This window comes from Oncorhynchus mykiss, chromosome 16 (genome assembly GCF_057628025.1).
Source record: "Oncorhynchus mykiss isolate SJ-2025 chromosome 16, ASM5762802v1, whole genome shotgun sequence".
In the NCBI taxonomy this organism is placed as follows: domain Eukaryota; kingdom Metazoa; phylum Chordata; class Actinopteri; order Salmoniformes; family Salmonidae; genus Oncorhynchus; species Oncorhynchus mykiss.
This window is the reverse complement of record NC_143037.1, coordinates 40,581,672-40,603,960: the sequence shown is the minus strand read 5'-3', so window position 1 is coordinate 40,603,960 and position 22,289 is coordinate 40,581,672. Positions and strand designations below refer to the sequence as shown.

The following is a 22,289-nucleotide window of genomic DNA, read 5'->3' as shown; positions in this document are numbered from 1 at the left end:
GTGAGGGTTAAAAATGAGCTTTCCTCATTTTGTCTTCTACTACAACAGCTGTATCATTTCACTTGACAGATAGAAAGTACATCATGAGATATTTGTCCAGCACAACCTAATGGCCATATGTCAAACTAGCACGTTAAGTCAAACAAAATTAGATAACCTTGGTCTTCCATAATCTTTCATTACAAAGTCGTATCACAGTTACATTGTACTCCAAAGTCTAAAGGCTACTGTGTGGAATGCATGTGGGAGCCACTGTTTTCAAAACACTGATTGAAGTGTTTTGGAGTTACTAAGTATTTCAGGCCTTGGATGCGGTGACCAAGGAAATGAGAGAGGGAGTTAAGACCGCACCTTGGCCCTAACAACTGGCTTGTGTGATACTCTACACCCGCTGTCACCCACCCAACAGGGCCGGCCCTATAGCCTTTTGTGGGCCCTAGGCGAGATTTGATATTGGACATTTTAGTGCCCCCCCTCCCCATTTTGACGGCAAAGAGAAAATGTTTTATGTTAAAGTTAATTTCCTGTAATTCGACACATGTTGCTATGGGGAATAGAGAAGTTTTGCAATTTTGAAACAAATTTCATGCAATTCTACTAAGTTTGCCACGGGGCAGAGAAAACGTTGAAATTAAATTGTGATCCTTAACAAAAACATTTATCACAAAACATATGTTTTATAGCCTAACTAGATGATAGGCTATAAAGGCCAGGGGGAAGTTGTGTAATTTAAAATTAAACTCAGCGATATGACGTAGATGCAAAAAGCAAACAGCATAGTGGGGTCAATCTCCGCAACAACTAAGAGTGTTGAAGTGCAAGGTTCAACTTGTCCTCTGTTTAGGTGCCTTGGCTACCATGCTGTGATGATAGGCCCTGCTTTACTTAAGTTGCATGATATTGCAAGCCAAGAAATTGTGAGATACAGCATTCCATTGCGAGATACAGCTTTTGATTGCTGATAGATAGGCCTAGTGCACGGTTCAGACTGTCTGCCTGGTGGCCGACCTGCCTATACTGTGCCCCTCCCCCTCTCTAGCGTGTGTTTGTGTTCTCCTAAGTACTGCAACTAATCAGTCTCCTCCGTTCCAAAAATAGTGAATCTTACCAGTCTAATCTTGACACTCAGAAATGGGCGTTGACATCGGGCGGCGAATTGCAAGGATTTGAGGAATCAATTATTTTGGAGTCGACTTCACCACTACGTCATCGTTGTTAACAGAAAAAACTAATGTCAGAGAAAGGCCTGTATGGCAATACTTTGAGTAGTTAATTGAGAAGGAATTGCAAACTTTGCGAGGTGGAAGTGAGGTACAGTAATGGTAGTACAGGTGCAATGCTTAACCATCTGAAAGGGAAGCACCGTGAGACCAAACCGTTGCTGGCAGCAGCTGCATTGTGAATTCATGTGGGATTTTGTGCATTTTATGCTGTTTAATCATTAAGACAATTTTTCAATTTGTCACATCCCTACCCTGGGCACATGCCCTGTGTGCCTGGTCGGTATTCAGCCATGATTACCAGAAGTTTAGATCGCTGGCTAGACTAATTTACCAATCTTAATTGTTAGCTGACATGGCTAATTGAGTGATTGACATAACAAGAGAATGTCTGCTGATGCACAGCCACATTTTTTAAATTGCACCTTGTGTATTCTACTATTCTAACTCAACAGTATTCTAACCCACTGAGTTCCTAAAACAGATATTTGTAAAACTATTATAACTTTTTGGTCGGGGGCCAGGGGCCCTAAGCGACCATCATATTAGTGTCATCGTGCAATGGAATTAACACAGGGAACATGCGTACAAAATGTTAAATTGGACAACAGATCCCCTTCTCATGATTTAATTTTGAGAACCTCGCTTCAATTCCGTTAACTAGGCTTACACCGCCCCCCAGTGGTGATAGTGACCTACACCATTGCAATGCAGCCCTGTAGGTGGACACGTTGCGAAACATGCACGCGGAAACTTGCGTGCCCACGTCTCCGGGATCCAGGGCAGGCTGTCGATCTCCAACATGGCGGCGTTAGGTGAGGATTATGTTAGCTAAATTCTGCATGGGCCGGGTGTGGCAAGCATGGAGATATGCATTGAGTAGCATCGACTAAACATTTTAGAAAGGGATGGACTCATCTTTTGAAATACATACTTTCTCCGGGTGTTTCAGAATTGCGTGCTCTGTGTCAGGGCTGTATCACGATCGACGCTGCAGGGTGGGCATGGGACCGAGTAAACATCGCACTTACAGTTTTTTTCCCCCCCCCAGGAAGAGGATCTGGTCATAGACCACAGGAATGACCATGCGTCTTCATAGATATTATTTGTTTGAGACTACGATAGTTGCTACTGTGCCGACAGTGCGTTATCTGCTGGGTTTTTAGAGGTAGTTAGTTACCTGTAGACGCTTGACAGCTACACTATATATACCGAAGTATGCGGACACACCTTCAAATTAGTGGATTCGGCTATTTTATCCACACCCGTTGCTGACAGGTGTATAACATCGCGCTCACAGCCATGCATTCTCCATAGACATTGGTAGTAGAATGGTCTTACTGGAGAGCTCAGTGACTTCAAACATAGCACTGTCATAGTATGCCACCTTGCCAAAAAAGTCAGTTTGGCAAATGTCTGCCCTGCTAGAGCTGCTCCGGTCAACTGTAAGGGGAAACGTCTAGGAGCAACAATGGCTCAACCGCAAAGTGGTAGGCCACAGAAGCTCACAGAACGGGACCGCTGAAGCACGTAGCGCAATTTTTTTGGTCTGTCCTTCGTTGCAACACTCACAACCAAATTTCAAACTGTCTCTGGAAGCAACGTCAGAACAAGAACTGTTCTTCGGGAGCTTCATGAAATGGGTTTCCATGGCCAAAATGACCATGCGTAATGCCAAGCATCGTCTGGAGTGGCGTAAAGCTCGCCGCCATAGGACTCTGGAGCAGTGGAAACGCGTTCTCTGGAGTGATAAATCATGCTGCACCATCTGGCAGAGAACACTACCTGCCCGAATGCATAGTGCCAACTGTAAAGTTTGGTGGAGGAGGAGTAATGGTCTGGTGCTGTTTTTCATGGTTCAGGTTAGGCCCCGTAGTTCCAGTGACGTTAAATATTAACGCTACAGCATACAATGACATTCTAGACGATTCTGTGCTTCCAACTTTGTGGCAACAGTTTGGGGAAGGCCCTTTCCTGTTTCAGTATGCCCCTGTCCACAAAGTGAGGTCCATACAGAAATTGTTTGTTGAGATTGGTGTGGAAGAAGTTGACTGGCCTGCACAGAGCCCTGACCTGAACCCCACCGAACACCTTTGGGATGAATTGGAATGCCGACTGCGAGCCAGACCTAATCGCCCAATATCGGTACCCGACTTCACTAATGCTCTTGTGGCTGAATGGAAGCAAGTCCCCGCAGCAGTGTTCCAACATCTAGTGGAAAGCCTTCCCAGAAGAGTGGAGGCTGTTATAGCAACAAAGGGGGGATCAACTCCATGTTAATGCTCATGATTTTGGAATGAGATGTTCAACGAGTAGGTGTACACATACTTTTGGTCATGTAGTATATGTAAACAAGAGAGTTGACAGCTGACCTACGTTGACAGTATCTGGGGCATGCACAGTAGACCAGGGTGAGGTATTTTATGTTTTGTGGGGTGTGTCAACATCTGATGGAGGAGGGGAAGGGGATGTCGGTATGGTAAATCAAATGGGGACCCTTGTGCATCAAGGCCTCATTTCATGCCATTGTGAGCTCTCTGCAAGTCTGTAAAGGGAACATCCACACAGCACTGAAATGGTCTGACTGTGAACCATATGGCCGGCTTGGAATGACCCTTAAAAATCAGGGAAATGTTAGTCTTGCAGGCTTATAATTTTTCCTTCACTGACTCACTACTAAGGAACCGTCATCGACCCAGTGCAGCATCCCCAAACACTTTTGCCTGATTCACACTATAGGCACAAAAGCAAGCCGGCTTGGTTACGCAGCCACCATTGTTGCTGGAATCATATTGGAAAGGACAGTGTGACTGAAAAGAAAATATCCAAGCCAGCACAGTAAGGTTTTGGGTCGGCCCTTTGGTATGAATCAGGCAATTGAACCAGGAGGAGTGTGCATATATGATGCATTAGATCTATGTTGGTCTGTTAGGCTATGAAGCAGGCACTCTGATAGCAGGAATACAATTTTCCCATTAGTCAGTCAGTCTTGTCAGAGGCTTGTCAGAGAGCTGTTTGATCATGATGGTAAATGTTTCCCTCTACTCACAGCAGCTAAGAAGAAGGGGAATAAGAAGGTGAAGACCCTATCTCTGACTGACTTCCTTGCTGATGACAAGGGGGGCAATGCTCCCACAAGTTACGCTCCCACCAAGCCCGCTAGCAGCTGGGCAGACGAGACAGATGACCTGGAAACAGAGGGTGAGATACTTCAGAAAAATAAACAATCGCCATACATATTTTCTCCTATTTAGGCCTATATGTTGAGTGTTTATTCAACCAGGATAATGTTGGCTACTGTAATTCGTTTAGGCCCAGTCCTGTTTTGTGATATTCACCTCTGGTGTCAGTGCACCTGTGTTTGGTATTCATAGTCAACGTGTCAACAGCTGCTGACACATCTTATTGTTAGGATCCATACATACAGTACCTAGCAGGGTGACCTTAAAGAGGCAATTTGCAGTTCAAACCACAACAAAAGGGACACCCTGCCACTGTTTTGTTAAATAGCTACGGGATGGGGCTGGATAAATGTAACCACTCTTAAATTCATAGACTGCTATGGATGCAAGGACTCATCATCCATGAGATCAAAATTATGGATAAAATCAAATGTTATGTCACATGCGCTGAATACAACAGTGAAATGATTACTTACAAGCCCTTAACTAACAATGCAGTTTTAAGAAAAAAAAGTGTTAATTGAAAAATAGCAGCAGTTAAACAACAATAGCGAGGCTATATATGTATCAGTACAGAGTCAATGAGCAGGGACACCGTTTAATTGAGGTAATATGTACACTACCGTTCAAAAGTTTGGGGTCTCTTATAAATGTCTTTGTTTTCCATGAAAACATACATGAAATTAGTTCCAAAAGGATAGGAAATATAGTCAAGACGATGACAAGATCATAAATAATGATTTTTAATTGAAATAATAATTGTCCTTCAAACTTTGCTTTCGTCAAAGAATCCTCCATTTACAGCAATTACAGCCTTGCAGACCTTTGGCATTCTACAGTGGCTTGCGAAAATATTCACCCCCCTTGGCATTTTCCTATTTTGTTGCCTTTACAATCTGGAATTAAAATAGATTTTTTGGGGGTTTGTATCATTTGATTTACACAACATGCTTACCACTTTGAAGATGCTGCAAGTCCTTTGGGGTATGTCTCTATAAGCTTGGCACATCTAGCCACTGGGATTTTTGCCCATTCTTCAAGGCAAAATTGTTCCAGCTCCTTCAAGTTGGACAGGTTCCGCTGGTGTACAGCAATCTTTAAATCATACCACAGATTCTCAATTGGATTGAGGTCTGGGCTTTGACTAGGCCATTCCAAGGCATTTAAATGTTTCTCCTTAAACCACAAGTGTTGTTTTAGCACCATGCTTAGGGTCATTGTCCTGCTGGAAGGTGAACCTCCATCCTAGTCTCAAATCTCTGGAAAGACTGAAACAGGTTTCCCTCAAGAATTTCCCTGTATTTAGCGCCATCCATTATTCCTTCAATTCTGACCAGTTTCCTAGTCCCTGCCGATGAAAAAACATCCCCACAACATGATGCTGCCACCACCATGCTTCACTGTGGGGATGGTGTTCTCGGGTTGATGAGAGGTGTTGGGTTTGCACCAGACATAGCGTTTTCCTTGATGGCCAAAACGCTACATTTTTGTCTCATCTGACCAGAGTACCTTCTGCCATATGTTTGGGGAGTCTCCCACATGCCTTTTGGCGAACACCAAACATCTTTGCTTATTTTTTTCTTTAAGCAATGGCTTTTTTCTAGCCACTCTCCCATAAAGCTCAGCTCTGTGGCGTGTACGGCGTAAAGTGGTCCTATGGACAGATACTCCAATCTCTGCTGTGGAGCTTTGCAGCTCCTTCAGGGTTATCTTTGGTCTCTTTGTTACCTCTGATTAATGCCCTCCCTGCCTGGTCGGCCCTCTATTGGCAGGTTTGTTGTGGTGCCTTATTCTTTCAATTTTTTTTTAAATGGATTTAGTGGTCCTCTGTGGGATGTTCACAGGTTTGGATATTTTTTTATAAACCAAACCTTGTCTGTACTTATCCACAACTTTGTGCCTGACCTGTTTGGAGAGCTCCTTGGTCTTCATGGTGCCACTTTCTTGGTGTTGCAGAGTCTGGGGCCTTTCAGAACAGGTGTGTATATATACTGAGATCATGTGACAGATCATGTCGGGGCGGCAGGGTAGCCTAGTGGTTAGAGAGTTGGACTAGTAACCACAAGGTTGCAAGTTCAAACCCCCGAGCTGACAAGGTACAAATCTGTCGTTCTGCCCCTGAACAGGCAGTTCAGGGGCCACTGTTCCTAGGCCGTCATTGAAAATAAGAATTTGTTCTTAATTGAGTTAAATAAAGGCCTAGTTAAATAAAGGTTAAATAAAAATGTTAAAAAATGTGACTCTTAGATTGCACACAGGTGGACTTTATTTAACTAATTATGTGACTTCTGGAGGTAATCGGTTGCACCAGATCGATCTTATTTAGGGGCATGCACCACAAACCGGCATTATGTATCTGTTACTGTACACACCACTTTTCCATTTAAAAAAAATAATTAAACAAATTGAAACATTCTTTTTTAAATTTCACTTCACCAATTTGGTCTATTTTGTGTATGTCTATTACATGATATCCAAATAAAAATCCATTTAAATTACAGGTTGTAATGCAACAAAATAGGAAAAATGCCAAGGGGGATGAGTACTTTTGCAAGGCACTGTAGTTGTCAATTTGTTGAGGTAATCTGAAGAGATTTCACCCCATGCTTCCTGAAGCACCACCCATGAGTTGGATTGACTTGATGGGCACTTCTTACGTACCATACGATCAAGCTGCTCCCACAACAGCTCAATAGGGTTGAGATCCGGTGACTGTGCTGGCCACTCCATTATAGACAGAATACCAGCTGACTGCTTCTTCCCTAAATAGTTCTTGCATAGTTTGGAGCTGTGCTTTGGGTCATTGTCCTGTTGTAGGAGGACATTGGCTCCAATTAAGCGCCGTCCACAGGGTATGGCATGGCGTTGAAAAATGGAGTGATAGCCTTCCTTTTTCAAGTTCCCTTTTACCCTGTACAAATATCCCACTTTACCACCACCACCAAAGCATTTCAGACCATCACATTGCCTCCACCATGCTTGGCAGATGGCTAGCTTTGAGTCTAGACAGTGTTTACAATGGAGTAAAATAAACTTATATTTGGGGTTCTGGTCGGGTATGATAGTTGAACTAAGCTCATGAGGCATTTATACATTATATTCTTAATTAAGAATCAATGGGTATATATGTGGACACCCCTTCAAATTAGTGGATTTGGCTATTTCAGCCACACCTGTTGCTGACCGGTATATAAAATCTAGCACACCGCCATGCAATTGCCATAGACAAACATTGACAGTAGAATGGCCCGTACTGAAGAGCTCAGTGACTTTTAACGTGGCACCGTCATAGGATTCTACCTTTCCAACAGTCAGTTTGTAAAAATTCTGCCCTGCTAGAGCTGTCCCGGTCAACTGTAAGTGCTGTTTTTGTGAAGTGGAAATGTCTAGGAGCTGCCACACAAGCTCACAGAACTAGTATGCCGATTGCTGAAGTGCATAGCATGTAAAAATCATCTGTCCTCGGTTGCAACACTCACTATCGAGTTCCAAACTGCCGCTGGAAGCAACATCAGCACAGAACTGTTCTTCAGGAGCTTCATGAAATGGGTTTCCATGGCCTAGCAGCCGCACAATGCCAAGTGTCGGCTTGAGTGGTGTAAAGCTCACCGCCATGGCAGCCAATCAGTCTGTCCATTTGTATGTCTGATTCTTGAGATCAGAGTTTTAAGAGTTTTTATGTGTTAATGACCCTGATCCTGTTTACAGAAGCAAACCCTTTTGATGTGAAGGTGAATGCTGTATATAACTATTTTTAGTTCTGTCTTTTTGACGAAATGTACTTTTGAGAAGGCTTTTTTTCTGCCTCGGGCCGCTCGTAAACTGTAGCCTACACTTTTTTGGAGTTGGAGCCTGCCGAGTCAGGAGCGTCTGTCTGCACGCTAGGCCTGCTACGCGAGCGCAGGTGCGCACTGAAGGCTAGGATAGGAGAAGCGGTTGCCAGATTGGAAAATCTGATGCACTTTGGGAAAGTCTACGTCGTTCTGCACAACGTCTACTGGTTGTTGCACACCTGTGCTGAAAGAGCTATAAAAACCGGCATTATGTATCTGTTACTGTACTTGGTCTTTACTTAATGACATCCTGGATTAAATAGGATGGATGATCAATGGGTGAGTGACGAGACCATCATGTCAATACCACCAGGGTCTCTCTCTGCTATTGCATTTGTACACATTTTTTTTTTTTGTAAAGGAGGACTGGTTGCAATTTATGTGAAATCCAAGTTTAACACTTGAAATTCTGTCGATTACCAAACCCAAACATTTTGAATTTCTTTGGGTTAAAGTGAACGTTTACAAGGACTCCCACATCTCTGTACTCGGCTGCTACAGACTGCCCTCGGCTTCGGGAGATGCAAGTAACTCTCTTTCTGATGTCCTACACAAGCTAAATGACTCTGAATTCATTCTTTTAGGAGGTTTGAACTTTTGAACTGGGGCATGATTACATCTGTATCGGACTCTTTTAAAGAACTGTGTGACTCTCTGAATCTCGATCAATAAATCAATGCGCCTACAAGACCGAGTCCCAGAGCACCTAACAAATTAACGCTATTGGACATTCTTCTAACGAATACCCCTCACAAATACACATCGACTGGGATATTCTGTAATGATGTCAGTGATCACCGTGCAATTGCTAGTGTTAGAAACACAAAAATGACCAAAGCCAAACCCCGTTATATTTTACAAGACATTTTAGACAGTTTGATGAGCAAGCGTTCTTACATGATCTGTACCATAATATTGACAGAGGGATAAGCACACCCCTGTGAAGACATTTAGAATCAGTGCTTTTCAGATAACTTAGCAGGATTAATTAGAAAGAGAAATGTATCTTGGGCTCAAGGTAGACATACATATGCTCCTGTTGACTGGGCCTCCTAAGAAATAAATGCACAGGATTGATCAGGAAGTCCAAATCAGATTTCTATCTAAATGCTGTCACAGAGAACCTAAACAACCCTACCAAGTTTTGGAGGCTAATCAAATCAGTGTCAGGTTCTAATGTCTCCTCTGGCCTACCTGACCATTTAATTATGGGCTCTAATGAAGTGAAGGATAAAGCCAATAGTGTAGGGGTTTTTAACAAGCACTTCATATCTGCTGGTTCTGTTTTTGATAAAGGTGGGGCACAGGCCTCTAATGTAAGCTCTGTTACAGTAAACTATGATATAGGCCCTCGTGAACCATTTGAACTTTGAGCCTGTTTCTTATGCTGAGGTCTATAAAAGCTTTAAAGGCAATAGAGACTAAAAGGTCTGCGGGTCCAAACCACCTGGATCCTTACCTCTTAAAGATAGCAGCTGTGGTTCACATGTTCAACTTGAGTCTCTTGACTAAATTGTAAATCAGTTTATGTCTTCCCCTTGCTAAAGGGTGGAGATCCCTCAGATGCTAATAAATATCGTCCTATTTCCAAACTCCCTATCTTGGCCAAAGTCTATGAATCCCTTGTGAACGTTATTGGTATTTTTTTGCATTTTAATTGAAAATAACATACTGAGCAGGGTTCAGTCTGGCTTTAGATCGGGACACAGACCACAGCTGCAGCTATAGCAGTGAAAATTACATCATAAATGCACTTGATAAAAAGCAACATTGTGCTGCTCTGTTTTTGATTTATCAAAGGCATTTGATTCAGTTGACCATGAATTGTTGGTAGCTAGACTCATTAACATTGGTCTCAGTGAAGAGACAGAACTCAATGTGTATATACTGACAATCAAAAGTCTAGCTTTCTTGCCATTAATAGAGGTGTGCCTCAGGGTTTTGCATTAGCTCCTGTGTTCTCAATTGTATTAATGATTTGGGAAATGGGATGCAACCAGCAAAGTTACATCTATATGCAGATGATACAGTCATATATTAATTTGCTGCTTCTCTGGTTCAGGCAGTTGAAGAGCTCCAGGCTGCTTTTCAGTCACTGCAGGCCTCCCTTTATGGTCTCAAATTGGTATTGAATGTACAAAAACCTAAATTCATGACCTTTACCAGAGCTCACACTCAGCCAGAGAAGGTTAGTATTGTCACATCTGGTGGCTTATCCATTGAAAAAGTGTCATCCTACAAATACCTGGGTATATAGTTGGATGACAAGTTGTCCTTTAAAGTTCATATGAATGATCTTTGTAATAAGGCCTGCTTCCCACTTATGGCTTGTTCATGCCACTTTTGTCTCTGTAATTGATTATGGTGACTTGTAGTATATGCATGCAGCCTCCTCCATTTTACAGAGACTGGACTCTGTTTATCATGCATCCTTGTGCTTTATTACAAATGCCAAGTCACTCATCCACCATTGCACCTTGTACCAAATGATAGGTTGGACTTCACTTTATATGTGCAGGAAGCTACATTTGTATGTGTTCATCTACAAAGCCCTTTTTGGTAAACTCCCACTTTACCTCTAGTCTGGTCTCCTTCACCACCAGCAGATACCATACCCGGTCTGCTAGGTGGGTGCTACTTAAAGTCCCCAGGATATATACAGTATTAGGCGAGACTGCCTTCTCGTCTTGAGCAGACTATGGAATAGTCTACAATCCATGCTTCATCTAGATATGTTAGTACCCCTGAATTAATTTAAAATATTGATGGGAGACTCTGCTACAGAGGAGTGTAAAATGCTTTTTTTAGGCTGGATCATGTTTTAATTGTATGTATTGATTGTTGCTGCTGCCTTAGCCAAGTCTCCTTTGAAAAAGAGCCTCTGGGTCTCAATGGGCTTTTCCTGGTTAAATAAAGGTAAAAGAGCAGTGCTATAACAGGTTCTCTGGAGTTATGAATTACGCTTCACCATCTCGTAGTTCAAATGACGAATCTGGATTTGGCTGATGCCAGGAGAACACTACCTGCCCGAATGCGTAGTGCCAACTGTAAAGTTTGGTGGAGGAGGAATATTTGTCTGGGGCTGTTTTTCATGGTTCGGCCTAGGACCCTTAGTTCCAGTGAAAGGAAATCTTGACTTTACAACATACAATGACATTGTAGACGATTCTGTCCTTCCAACTTTGTGGCAACAGTTTGGGGAAGGCCTTTTCCTGTTTCAGCATGACAATGCCCCCGTGCACAAAGCGAGGTCTATACAGAAATTGTTTGTCGAGATTGGTGTGGAAGAAGTTGACTGGCCTGCACACCGCCCCTACCTCAACTCCATCGAAAACCTTTGGGATTAATTGAAACGCCGACTGCGAGCCAGGCCTAATCGCCCAACATCGGTGCCCTACCTCACTAATGCGCTTGTGGCTGAATGGAAGAAAGTCCCCGCAGCAATGTTCCAACATCTAGTGGAAAGCCTTCCCAGTAGAGTGGAGGCTGTTATGGCAACAAAGGGGGGACCCAACTCTATATTAATGCCCATGATTTTGGAATGCGAGTATGTCCACATACTTAAAATTCCCAAGATAGATTGACCCTTTAACCACCAATCTCTCTCAATTCTCTCCCTTCTCCTTCGTCCAGTGTCCACCTCCTGGCATACAGAGGAGGATATGTACAGGGCCCCAGCCATCGACCGCTCCATCCTGCCCACAGCACCCCGTTCAGCCCGGGAGCCAAATGTTGACCGCTCCCGTATCCCCCGTGGTCCCCCTTACACCGCCTTCCTGGGCAACCTGCCCTACGACGTCACTGAGGACTCAATCAAGGACTTCTTCAGGGGTGTGGGGGTAAGTGCACTACGAATGTAAAAACATGAAACCGTATGTAAAATGTATACACGCGTGACTGTAATTCGCTTTGGACAAAATAATCTGCTAAATGGCATATTGTTTTATATTATTATATTATAATGCCCTCAAATTCAAGTCTGGACCTCGAAACCAGTTCCACTGCTCTTTTTCATTATTTCCCTAGAGTCAGGGACTGATTTAGACCAGGGACACCAGGTGGTAATTAATGATCAGGTAGAACAGAAAACCAACAGTAGTCTGGACCTCGTAGGGTAAGATTTGAATACCCCTTTTCTAAAGTATTTGTCAAGTTGCTGCTAGTATTTGTTCATCCAAATCCAGACATATCTCTTTCTCTCTCTGTGTAGATCAGTGCAGTGCGTCTTCCTAGAGAGCCCAGTAACCCAGAGAGGCTGAAGGGTTTTGGCTATGCTGAGTTTGATGATGTGGAATCCCTCCTGAGTGCCTTGAGTCTAAACGAAGAGGTGAGTCAATTTTTAAAAAGTGAGCTACAAGGGAAAAAGTCAGTGAAAACACCGTTCTCACCATTCATAGGTTTAGCCACTAGATGGCATCATTTGTTTTTTAAAGGCCCAGTGCATTCAAAAAAACAGATTTTTTTTCTGTGTTTTATATATATTTCCACACTGAGGTTGGAATAATATTGTGAAAATTCTGATAATGCCTTTCTACTGTAAGAGCTGTTTGAAAAGACTGCCTGTAATGTCAGCCTGTTTTGGTGGGATGGAGTTTTGTCCTGCCTGGTGACGCCACCAAGTTGTAAATGAGTTAATAGGCCAATAAGAGAGTTCCAAACCTCTGCCAATAACAGCTAGTTTTTAATTTTCCCCTCCCCCTTAGACCATTCACAGACAGTCCTAGCAAAATTCTTGCTTGAGAAATTGCTCTTTGCAATCTTAAAAAATAACTGATATTGGCCCAAGATGGAAAGAATGTTGAAACATAATTAACTAAATTAGAGTTAACGAAAATGAATGCTTAATCCATTATAAACTAATGTATAGAATTGATTATACAAGTCACAAGTTCTACAGCACAACGCCAAAGTCATGTCTTAAGTGGTAAAACAAACCTTTTTATGCATGTAAAGTACATGTCGGATAAAACATTTCACTACAGGCCTGATGGAAACAGAACATTTGTTGATAAACTTTACAAATGTCGATAAAGTATGCTAGACAAGGAGGCATCTTTTCCTGTCTGTAAAACGAATTATGCGAGAAATGTCGGTGGATAGCTTTTATGGGCATATATATATATATATATATATATATATATATATATATATATATATATATATATATATATATATATATATATATACTGAACAAAAATATAAATGCAACATTTTCAATGATTTTACTACGTTACAGTTTGTATAAGGAAATCAGTCAATTTAAATAAATTAATTAGGCCCTAATCTATGGATTTCACAACTTGGCAGGGGCACAGGCATTTGGGACCCAGGCCCACCCACTGGGGAGCCAGGCTCAGCCAATCCAAAGCAGTTTTTCCTCACAAAAGGTCTTTATTACAGAGAGAAACACTCCACTTATCCAGCGTGCCAGTGGCCATTGAAAGTGAGCAATTTCCCACTGAAGTCGGTTACGATGCCAAACTGCAGTCAAGTCAAGACCCTGGTGAGGGCAACGAGCACGCAGATGAGCTTCACTGAGATTTATTCTGACAGTTTGTGCAGAAATTATTGGATTGTGCAAATCCACAGTTTCATAGGCTGTTCGGGTGGCTAGTCTCAGACAATCCCGCAGGTGAAGAAGCCGGATGTGGAAGTCCTGGGGCTGGCGTGGTTACATGTGATCGGCAGTTGTGAGGCCAGTTGGACGTTTTGCTAGATCTGAAGGACGCTCCTGCAGTCAGCATGCCAATTGCACGCGCCCTCAGCTTGAGACATCTGTGGCATTGTGTTGTATGACAGACACAACTGCACATTTGAGAGTGGCCTTTTATTGTTCCCTGCACCTGTGTAATGATCATGCTGTTTAATCAGCTTCTTGATATGCCACACCTGTCAGGGGGATGGATTATCTGGGAAAGAATAAATGCTCACTAACAGGGATGCAAACAAATTGGTGCACAAAATGTGTTTTTTGTGCGAATGGAACATTTCTGGCATCTTTTCTGCTCATGAAACATGGGACCAACTCTTTACATGTTGCGTTTATATTTTTGTTCAGTATAATAACCATCATATCGACGTAGACTTGGAGTCACGCAATGACGTTGTGTGGTACTCCCACTACGATTCATCGGGAAAGCATGGAGTTTTAGGCTACAGATGAATACATTTGTGATGAACTTCACAGGGTGGTGAAAGTGCAAGGTGATGAGATTGATCAGGTGTGACGCTATTGTTTGTATGTGTACATTTTGTCATGTAGGAAATAAATATATATACTTTTTTATGCTCTTTGCTAAGCTATTTTTGTTTTCAATTAAAATAAAACAATCACAGTAAGGTACTTACCCAGAAAGGATTTGATATTGAGATAAAACAGCTGCATTGGACCTTTAATGTTTACTCTTTCTCCATGCAGAACTTGGGAAATAGAAGAATCCGTGTGGACATTGCAGACCAGTCTAATGACAAAGGTGTGTATCTTATCTTGAAGCTACAGTACTACCATACACATTATTGCAGCTGTGCATTCTACATACACTTTCGCAGTTCAGATGAACTTGATTAAGCATCAGAAGAGTTTTGTCTCCACTTCCTTTCTGACTCGTCTGTGTCTCTCTTAGGGAGGGATAATCACTCCATGGGTGGCCGGGACAGGGACCGGGGGGGAGACTTTGGCCCAGACAAGACAGACTGTGATGACTGGAGGGCTCCTCGGCCCAGTGGAGGAGAGAGTGACGACGGGCCGCCTCGGAGAGACGACGCCTTTGGAGACCGTGAGTACAGTACAGGTCAGAAACCTCATGTCCTCTATGTGGGGTAGATTGACCCCCCCTAATAAACCCCCCTGCCCCCTCTCTGTCTGCCGTTTGCTCCAGGGTCACGGGACCGCTACGAGTCAGACAGGCCCAGAGGAGATGATCGCTACGGAGGGGGCCAGGACAGGTTCAGGGATCGCTATGATGACCGGGATCGCAGAGATGACAGAGGTCAGTTGGAATGCCTGGTCTTATACCAGTACACCTATACACATTCAGCATTTTAGTGAGAAGGCTTACTAATATAGTATTTCTGCCGCTTCCCTCAGGTGGTTTTGGTGGTGGTGGTCGCAGGGCATTTGGCACTGGTTACAGGCGCGATGAGGGAGGACAGGATAGCTACCGGCAGGATAGCTACCGGTCGGATAGCTACCGACGGGATGACTACCGGGTTAGTGGGGATCGTTATGGTGACCGTGGTAGTGATCGATACGAGAGACGGGAGGAAAGCCGGGATGACAGAGGTGAGAAAGGTTATTAAAATACATTATCTCATTCTTCATGTGCACCGGCCCAGTGAAACATGTACTGTACCAGGGTGTACTTTTTGGCCATTCTTAGGTGCTGTCGAGAGGCCCAAGTTGATCCTGAAGCCCCGTAGCGTACCCAAAGAGGTGGAGCAGAGCAACACACCGTTTGCCCCCTCAGGCAGGGCTGCCTCCATCTTCGGCGGGGCTAAGCCAGTGGACACGGCCGCCAAGGAGAGAGAGGTCGAGGAGAGGCTGAAGAGGGAACAGGAGAAACTGCAGCGACAGCTAGAGGACAGGATCCCAGACCGCAAGCCCAGAGAGAGGTATGTTACGAAGGGCAGAAGAGCATAGGCTAAAATGAGGAAATGGAGTAAGGAATAAACTTCATGTATAGGATGTTATCCTTGACTCATTGATCCTGGTCATCCCTCAGGCACCCCAGCTGGCGCAGTGAGGACCAACCTGCAGAACGCTCTCGGACGGGCAGCGAGTCTTCCCAACCAGGCAGCCAGTCTGGCAGAGGTGAGAATTTGACTGGCTATGATGGGTAATGCAGTCAGCCGTTATATCAGTACTGTAGTCGCTGCGATGTCTTTGGAGGGTAATGTTGTGATTTCAGCTAACTTCATTGGGAGGGTTGGTCTAAAATAATAGAATACACATTTCCTGTTGGACATTTGTGGACGTTGGACAATAAAGTTCTATTTTCTTCTTCCTGTCCCATTGCCAGCCTCCAAGCGCAGGGAGAGTGAGCGCTCGGTGGACAGTGGTCGTGAAGAGGAGCCCTCCTCCCCTGTGACCCTGCCCCCTCCCAGACTGGACGGGCAGCCCCTGAAGGTGGTGTTTGCCCCGCCCCCCAAGGAGAACGCCTGGGCCAAGAGGACCACGCCCGTTGGGGGCTCCAGTGAGGGCTCGGCTGGGCAACCTGTCGCCCCCAGCAGTGAAACAGCCCCACAGCTCACCAGGTTAGAGGTCATCCCATAGATTGATTCTATGAGTCACCCCACCCTACAATCCACATGCCCCTAACACCTACAGTGGTTCCTCAATTAAAAGTTTTGAGATTATGCTGCAGGACATTGAGGTAATTTCTGGATTTGTATGTTACCCTGCGTCACTGCTTCATATGCTCCAGACCAGGCAGTGTTAGAGCGCTGATTATGCTTTTGGGTACATTGTAAAATGTTGTTCCCATGGCACTAATGTGTCTCTACCTGAGTGAATGCTGTCAGTGAATGGGCAATATGACCAAATAAATTCTTCACAGAGTTCAAGTAATAGACACATCTCAACATCAACTGATCAGAGGAGACTGTGAATCAGGCCTTCATGGTTGAATTGCTGCAAAGAAATCACTACTAAAGTACACCAATAAGAAGAAGAGACTTTCTTTGGCCAAGAACTACGAGCAATGGACATTAGACCGGTAGAAATCTGTCCTTAGTTCTGGGGTACACATTTAAGATTTTTGTTTCCAACCTCCGTGTCTTTGTGAGACGCAGAGTAGGTGAACGGATGATCTCCGCATGTCTGGTTCCCTCCATGAAGCATGGAGGAGGGGGTGTGATGGTGTATTAGTGCTTTGCTGGTGACACTGTACGTGATTTATTTAGAATTCAAGGCACACTTAACCAGCATGGCTACCACAGCATTCGGCAACGATACGCCATCCCATCTGGTTTGCGCTTAGTGGGACTATCATTTGTTTTTCAACAGGACAATGACCCAAAACACACCTCCAGGCTGTGTAAGGGCTATTTGACCAAGAAGGAGAGTGATGTCGTGCTGCATCAAATGACCTGGCCTCCACAATCACCCGACCTCAACCCAATTGAGATGGTTTGGGATGAGTTGGACCACAGAGTGAAGGAAAAGCAACCAACAATTGCCCAACATATGTTGGAACTCCTTCAAGACTGTTGGAAAAGCATTCCTCATGAAGCTGGTAAAAAAGGAAGAACAACCCTTGAATGAGTAGTTGTGTCCAAACTTTTGACTGGTACTCTATATTGAAGTAGCAATTGAGAGAGAGCCCTTTGGAGATTAGGGGGAAATGATCAGACCAAATGTGAGGACACTTCACCTGATACAAGACTAAAGTTATAGATGTATCAATATCACAGACCTGATTTGCCCGAACGAAAAATGCATCAACAACCAACAAATATGTACATTTATTACAACCCACATAATAATCAAATCAACCTTATAATTGGCAATGATTTATATATTTCCAAAAGAAAGACTCCTATCCATATACAATATTTGTTCATCAACATTTTTGTTTTCATTAATAAAATGATGATAGACTCAGATGTTTGTTTCAGCTACATTTTAGTTACCCCCCCCCCCAGCTCCACGACCACGGGTAAAACCTTGCTGAGATGATTAATGTATTTGTTGCGTTGTTGTATCGTCAGTTTCTCAAGCCAATACGTCTTGATGCCCTTCACCAGTTCATCTTTGCTTGTAGGCTTGACCGAGTTTACAGATTGTTTTCAGTTGATGCCAATCAGGTTTAAATCAGGAGACCTACATTAACATATTTTTAGATATACTGTAGGCCTACCATAGGCGAGGTGAGTCTCACTAGTGTTGAGTAATATGCTGTGAAAAAGTGTTTTAGGTCTACTTACTCTGCTGGCGTCTTGACCCAGATTATTACACAACAAATGATAATCAATCCCATATAGTCTGTTCTAACAAAAAAGGTTTTAAAGTCTTTAGTACAGTCAAGATTAAAAACAGTTGAATGAATTCCTGAATTCAGTTGCTTTAGCCGACCATGTTGCGATTGATTTATTGTTTAATTATTCAAGGCTCCTTTCTCTTCTCTTTGCTGGTTCTTTTATTAAGAACTTGATGGTATAGCAATAGCCTAATAAACTTTACATTAACTTGAATCATCTCTTCATTTTACCTACAAGAAAAATAACTTAGTCTAGTATAGTCCCATGTAAGCTCAGCTGGTAGAGCATAGCGCTTGCAACGCCAGGATTGAGGGTTCGATTCCCATGAGGGACAAGTATGAAGAAAAAAAAGTACGAAAACGTATGCAATCACTACTAGAAGTCATGTCTGGGGCATCTGGTAGCCTAGTGGTTAGAGCATTGGGCTAGGTAACCGAGAGGTTGCTAAATCAAATCCCGAGCTGACAGGGTAAAAATCTGTCATTCTGCCAATTGTTCCTAGGCCATCATTGTAAATAAGAATTTGTTCTTAACTGACTTGGTGAAATAAGGTAAAAACAATAAATAAACAAAAAAAATGAATATATCGGTTTTAATTTTATTATTGCCAGTATAATTTAGCCACTTTGACATGCATCATCCAAACAGCGGCTGAAGGGAAAATGCGATCTAATGCCAAAGTCTCGGCGACTTCTTGCCAATGTTCAAACGCTCTCCATACTACATCTGCCTGATGTATCATGTATACATCATGTATACATCGGGCAGATGTACCAGTCAAAAGTTTGGACACACCTACTCATTCTAGTTTCTTTTTATTTTTTTAAACTATTTTTACTATTTTCTACATTGTAGATTAATAGTGAAGACTAAATTAAGACATAACACATGTAGTAACCAAAAAGTAACCACATGTAGTAACCAAAAAGTGTTAAACAAATCTAAATATATTTTAGATTCTTCAAAGTAGCCACCATTTGCTTTGACAGCTCTTGGCATTCTCTCAACCAGCTTCACCTGGAATACTTTTCTAAAAGTATTGGATTTCCCACATATGCTGAGCAATTGTTGGCCTCTTTTCCTTCACTCTGCGGTCCAACCCATCCCAAATCATCTCAATTGGGCTGAGGTCGGGTGATTGTGGAGGCCAGGTCATCTGATGCAGCACTCCATCACTCTCCTTGGTCAAATAGCCCTTACACAGCCTGGAGGTGTGTTTGGTCATTGTCCTGTTGAAAAACAAATGATAGTCCCAGTAAGCTCAAACCAGAAGAGATGGCGTATTGCTGCAGAATGATGTGGTAGCCATGCTGGTTAAGTGTGCCTTGAATTCTAAATAAATCACGTACAGTGTCACCAGCAAAGCACCATCACAACACCACCTCTATGCTTCACGGAGGGAACCACACACACGTAGATCATCCATTCACCTAACACTGCCTGTTCACCCCGCTATCATCCAGAAGGTGAAGATAGTACAGGTGCATCAAAGCTGGGACCAAGAGACTGAAAAACAGCTTCTATCTCAAGGCCATCAGATTGTTAAATCAAATGTTTTTTGTCACATGCGCGGAATACAACCGGTGTAGACCTTACAGTGAAATGCTTACTTACAAGCCCTTAACCAACAATGCAGTTTTAAGAAAATACCTTTAAAAAAATAAAAAAATAAAAGAAAAACAAATAATTAAAGAGCAGCAGTAACAGCCATCACTAGGTAGCTTCCACCCAGTTACATAACCCTGCACCTTAGAGGCTGCTGCCTCATACATAGACTTTAAATCACTGGCCACTTTTAATAATGGAACACTAGTCACTTTAATAATGTTTACATATTTTTGCTTTACTCATTTCATATGTATATACCGTATTCTATTCTACTCTATACCACTCTGACATTTCTCATCCTAATATTTATATATTCCTTAATTCCGTTCTTTTACTTTTAGGTTGTGTGTACTGTTGTGAATTGTTAGATATTACTGCACTATTGAAACAAGTCCAAATCAATTTAATATACCCAATCACAAAGAAATCCATTAATATTTTGTTTAGGAAGGTCATAAAAAAAACATGATACTAAGACAATTTATTTTAAAAGAACAGAATAGCGTGTTTTAAGATGTTTCTCTGTGCTATAGTATGGTTGCTTCATGTCAACAAAATTAATTAACTTGCTATACTTTTTAAGGTGGGTGTATAGCAATCAAAACCTCTGGCCTGCATGGACCTCTGTAGGATTATTTGAGAAAGTAAGCAAGCACCAATGAGTTTCATGAAGACGCCCTCAAAGATGCCCTCTGGTGGTTTCAACAAACAATAACGGCAACTAAGTCTGACAGTGAAATACTATGACTCATGCACTGTAACATGCTGTACCTTACCGCAGTATTCTGCAAGCTGTGCTGCAGTATGATCCAAGTTTTAAATGAGGACCCACTGTATGAACAGGGATGCCCTACCCTGTTTGATATTCTAGCGATGCACCTAACTGAGGAGAGTTTAATCAACCATGTTTCAGCAGTACATTTCTCCATTAACATGTGTATTTTTTTTCAGCTCCTCAAGCTTAGCTGATGAGGTAAATAAAAAAGGTAAAGATTGGTTGCTGACACTGAATTTACTGCTAAATTGAGATTTTAGCAATGTTCAAACTTTTCAATTAAACTCATACTTTTTCCGCAATTCTGTTCAGAGGTCGAGCTCAGCGAATAAGTACAGTATGCAGCCTTGCTATAATGGACGCAGACCCACATGACAATATGGAGGACAATGCAGACAGAGGTGGAATGGAAGAAGTGAAGATGTTTGATGCCAAAAGAGTGAGATCTCTGCTCTGCACCACAACCTGGCTGGAGCAGCACTACAGCTCCCTTCCTGCTAACCTGCTTCAATAGAAACCCACCCCACAGTGCTGACTGGCTGCACCATCAGGACTGTACCTAAACATAGAGAAATAATGACTGGTTTTAAGTAAAAGAGACTGGAGGTTGAAGTTTTAATCATTATAACAATTTTGAAAGGTGGGGTTGAGAAAACATGTATTGCTACGGGCGTCGTCGCCACCCACCACCAGTCTAAATGCTGGACTATGTAAGCTGTCTGAGCTCTGTAAGCCTGGTTATGCTAATGATGGAGCGCCTGTGTCCAAGAGGGACAGACAAGAGTTTTAATAAAAGAAAACAGACAGTCTCCTTATTTTAGGGGGCTTTGCTGACATACCTTAACTTCTTTTTGACTATGAGGGAAGCAATGTTTGTGTTCCTCTGATCATCATGTATAGCAGTCATTAGCTGCTTCTTTCCAGGGTCTTTCCCAATACACTGTCAATGGCTTCCTGCTTCCTTCACAGAAAGGAACCGCTTCCTTCTCTCATCCGGACCTGCCTGGAGGTCAATGCCAAGGCAACCATGCCATGGAAAATCATATGAGCTGTGTGATAAATGTTTTGGAGGCATGCTCTTCACTCACTCTTATCCATGTGCCAAGTGTCGACTGGCATTTAATGCAGAGGATGTTTCAGCATTGTCGTATGTAACCCCACTATCACATGTAACTGAAGGAGATCTCATTAAATGTTTCTGGATGTTTCTGTTTCTTTATCTGTTACGTGCATGACTGTAGAACCAGACTCTTACTGTTCTTTAAGCCATGGGAATGTCAAGTCACCCTTAACTCACTATGGGGAGCTTTTAAGAGTGCGAGAGCTTGATATAAGGATTTTTTTATATAGATATACCCCAAAGGTAATGGTACGCCACTGCTAAATTATGCTGTTTTGATTGTCGAATCTAACCCCTCATTTCCCACCTTAAAACAATATTCACCCAGATTTTGGTTTCTAGGTGTATTTTTGTCACATTTTAGGTTCACTTCAAACAGATGAAAATGTGATATTTATCTTGTAATATCCTGTCTATACAAACCACCTCTTTCTTCACATCCCTGACCTGTATGACCCTCAGGTTGTGATCTCTTAACTTTGTGTGACAGGACTCATTAAGCACAGCATATTTAGGGTGGGTTCTCTGCTTCGGAACGCTGATAGTAAACAGGCATTTCTGTGTAATTTTGAG

The 22,289-nt window shown here is 42.8% G+C and overlaps 1 protein-coding gene across 6 annotated transcripts; it reads left to right on the top strand.

The window, feature by feature from the left end:
- Window positions 1-1,037: 1,037 nt before the first annotated feature.
- eif4ba (eukaryotic translation initiation factor 4Ba) lies at window positions 1,038-21,800 on the top strand. Of its 6 annotated transcripts, none has more exons than XM_021565730.3 (13): window positions 1,038-2,035; window positions 4,272-4,421; window positions 11,869-12,074; window positions 12,446-12,562; window positions 14,654-14,708; window positions 14,859-15,011; window positions 15,114-15,224; window positions 15,323-15,517; window positions 15,615-15,846; window positions 15,957-16,045; window positions 16,254-16,488; window positions 20,773-20,807; window positions 20,909-21,800. In XM_021565730.3, the coding sequence occupies exons 1-13, from the start codon at window positions 2,023-2,025 to the stop codon at window positions 20,926-20,928; spliced, it is 1,611 nt and encodes a 536-aa protein (XP_021421405.1). In that variant the 5' UTR covers window positions 1,038-2,022; the 3' UTR covers window positions 20,929-21,800. The 6 variants fall into 6 exon arrangements, with proteins under 6 accessions (XP_021421405.1, XP_021421404.1, XP_090058767.1 ...); XM_021565729.3 differs by having other exon boundaries at window positions 1,161-2,035; window positions 15,323-15,526; XM_090202641.1 differs by having other exon boundaries at window positions 1,951-2,035; window positions 4,275-4,421.
- Window positions 21,801-22,289: the final 489 nt, after the last annotated feature.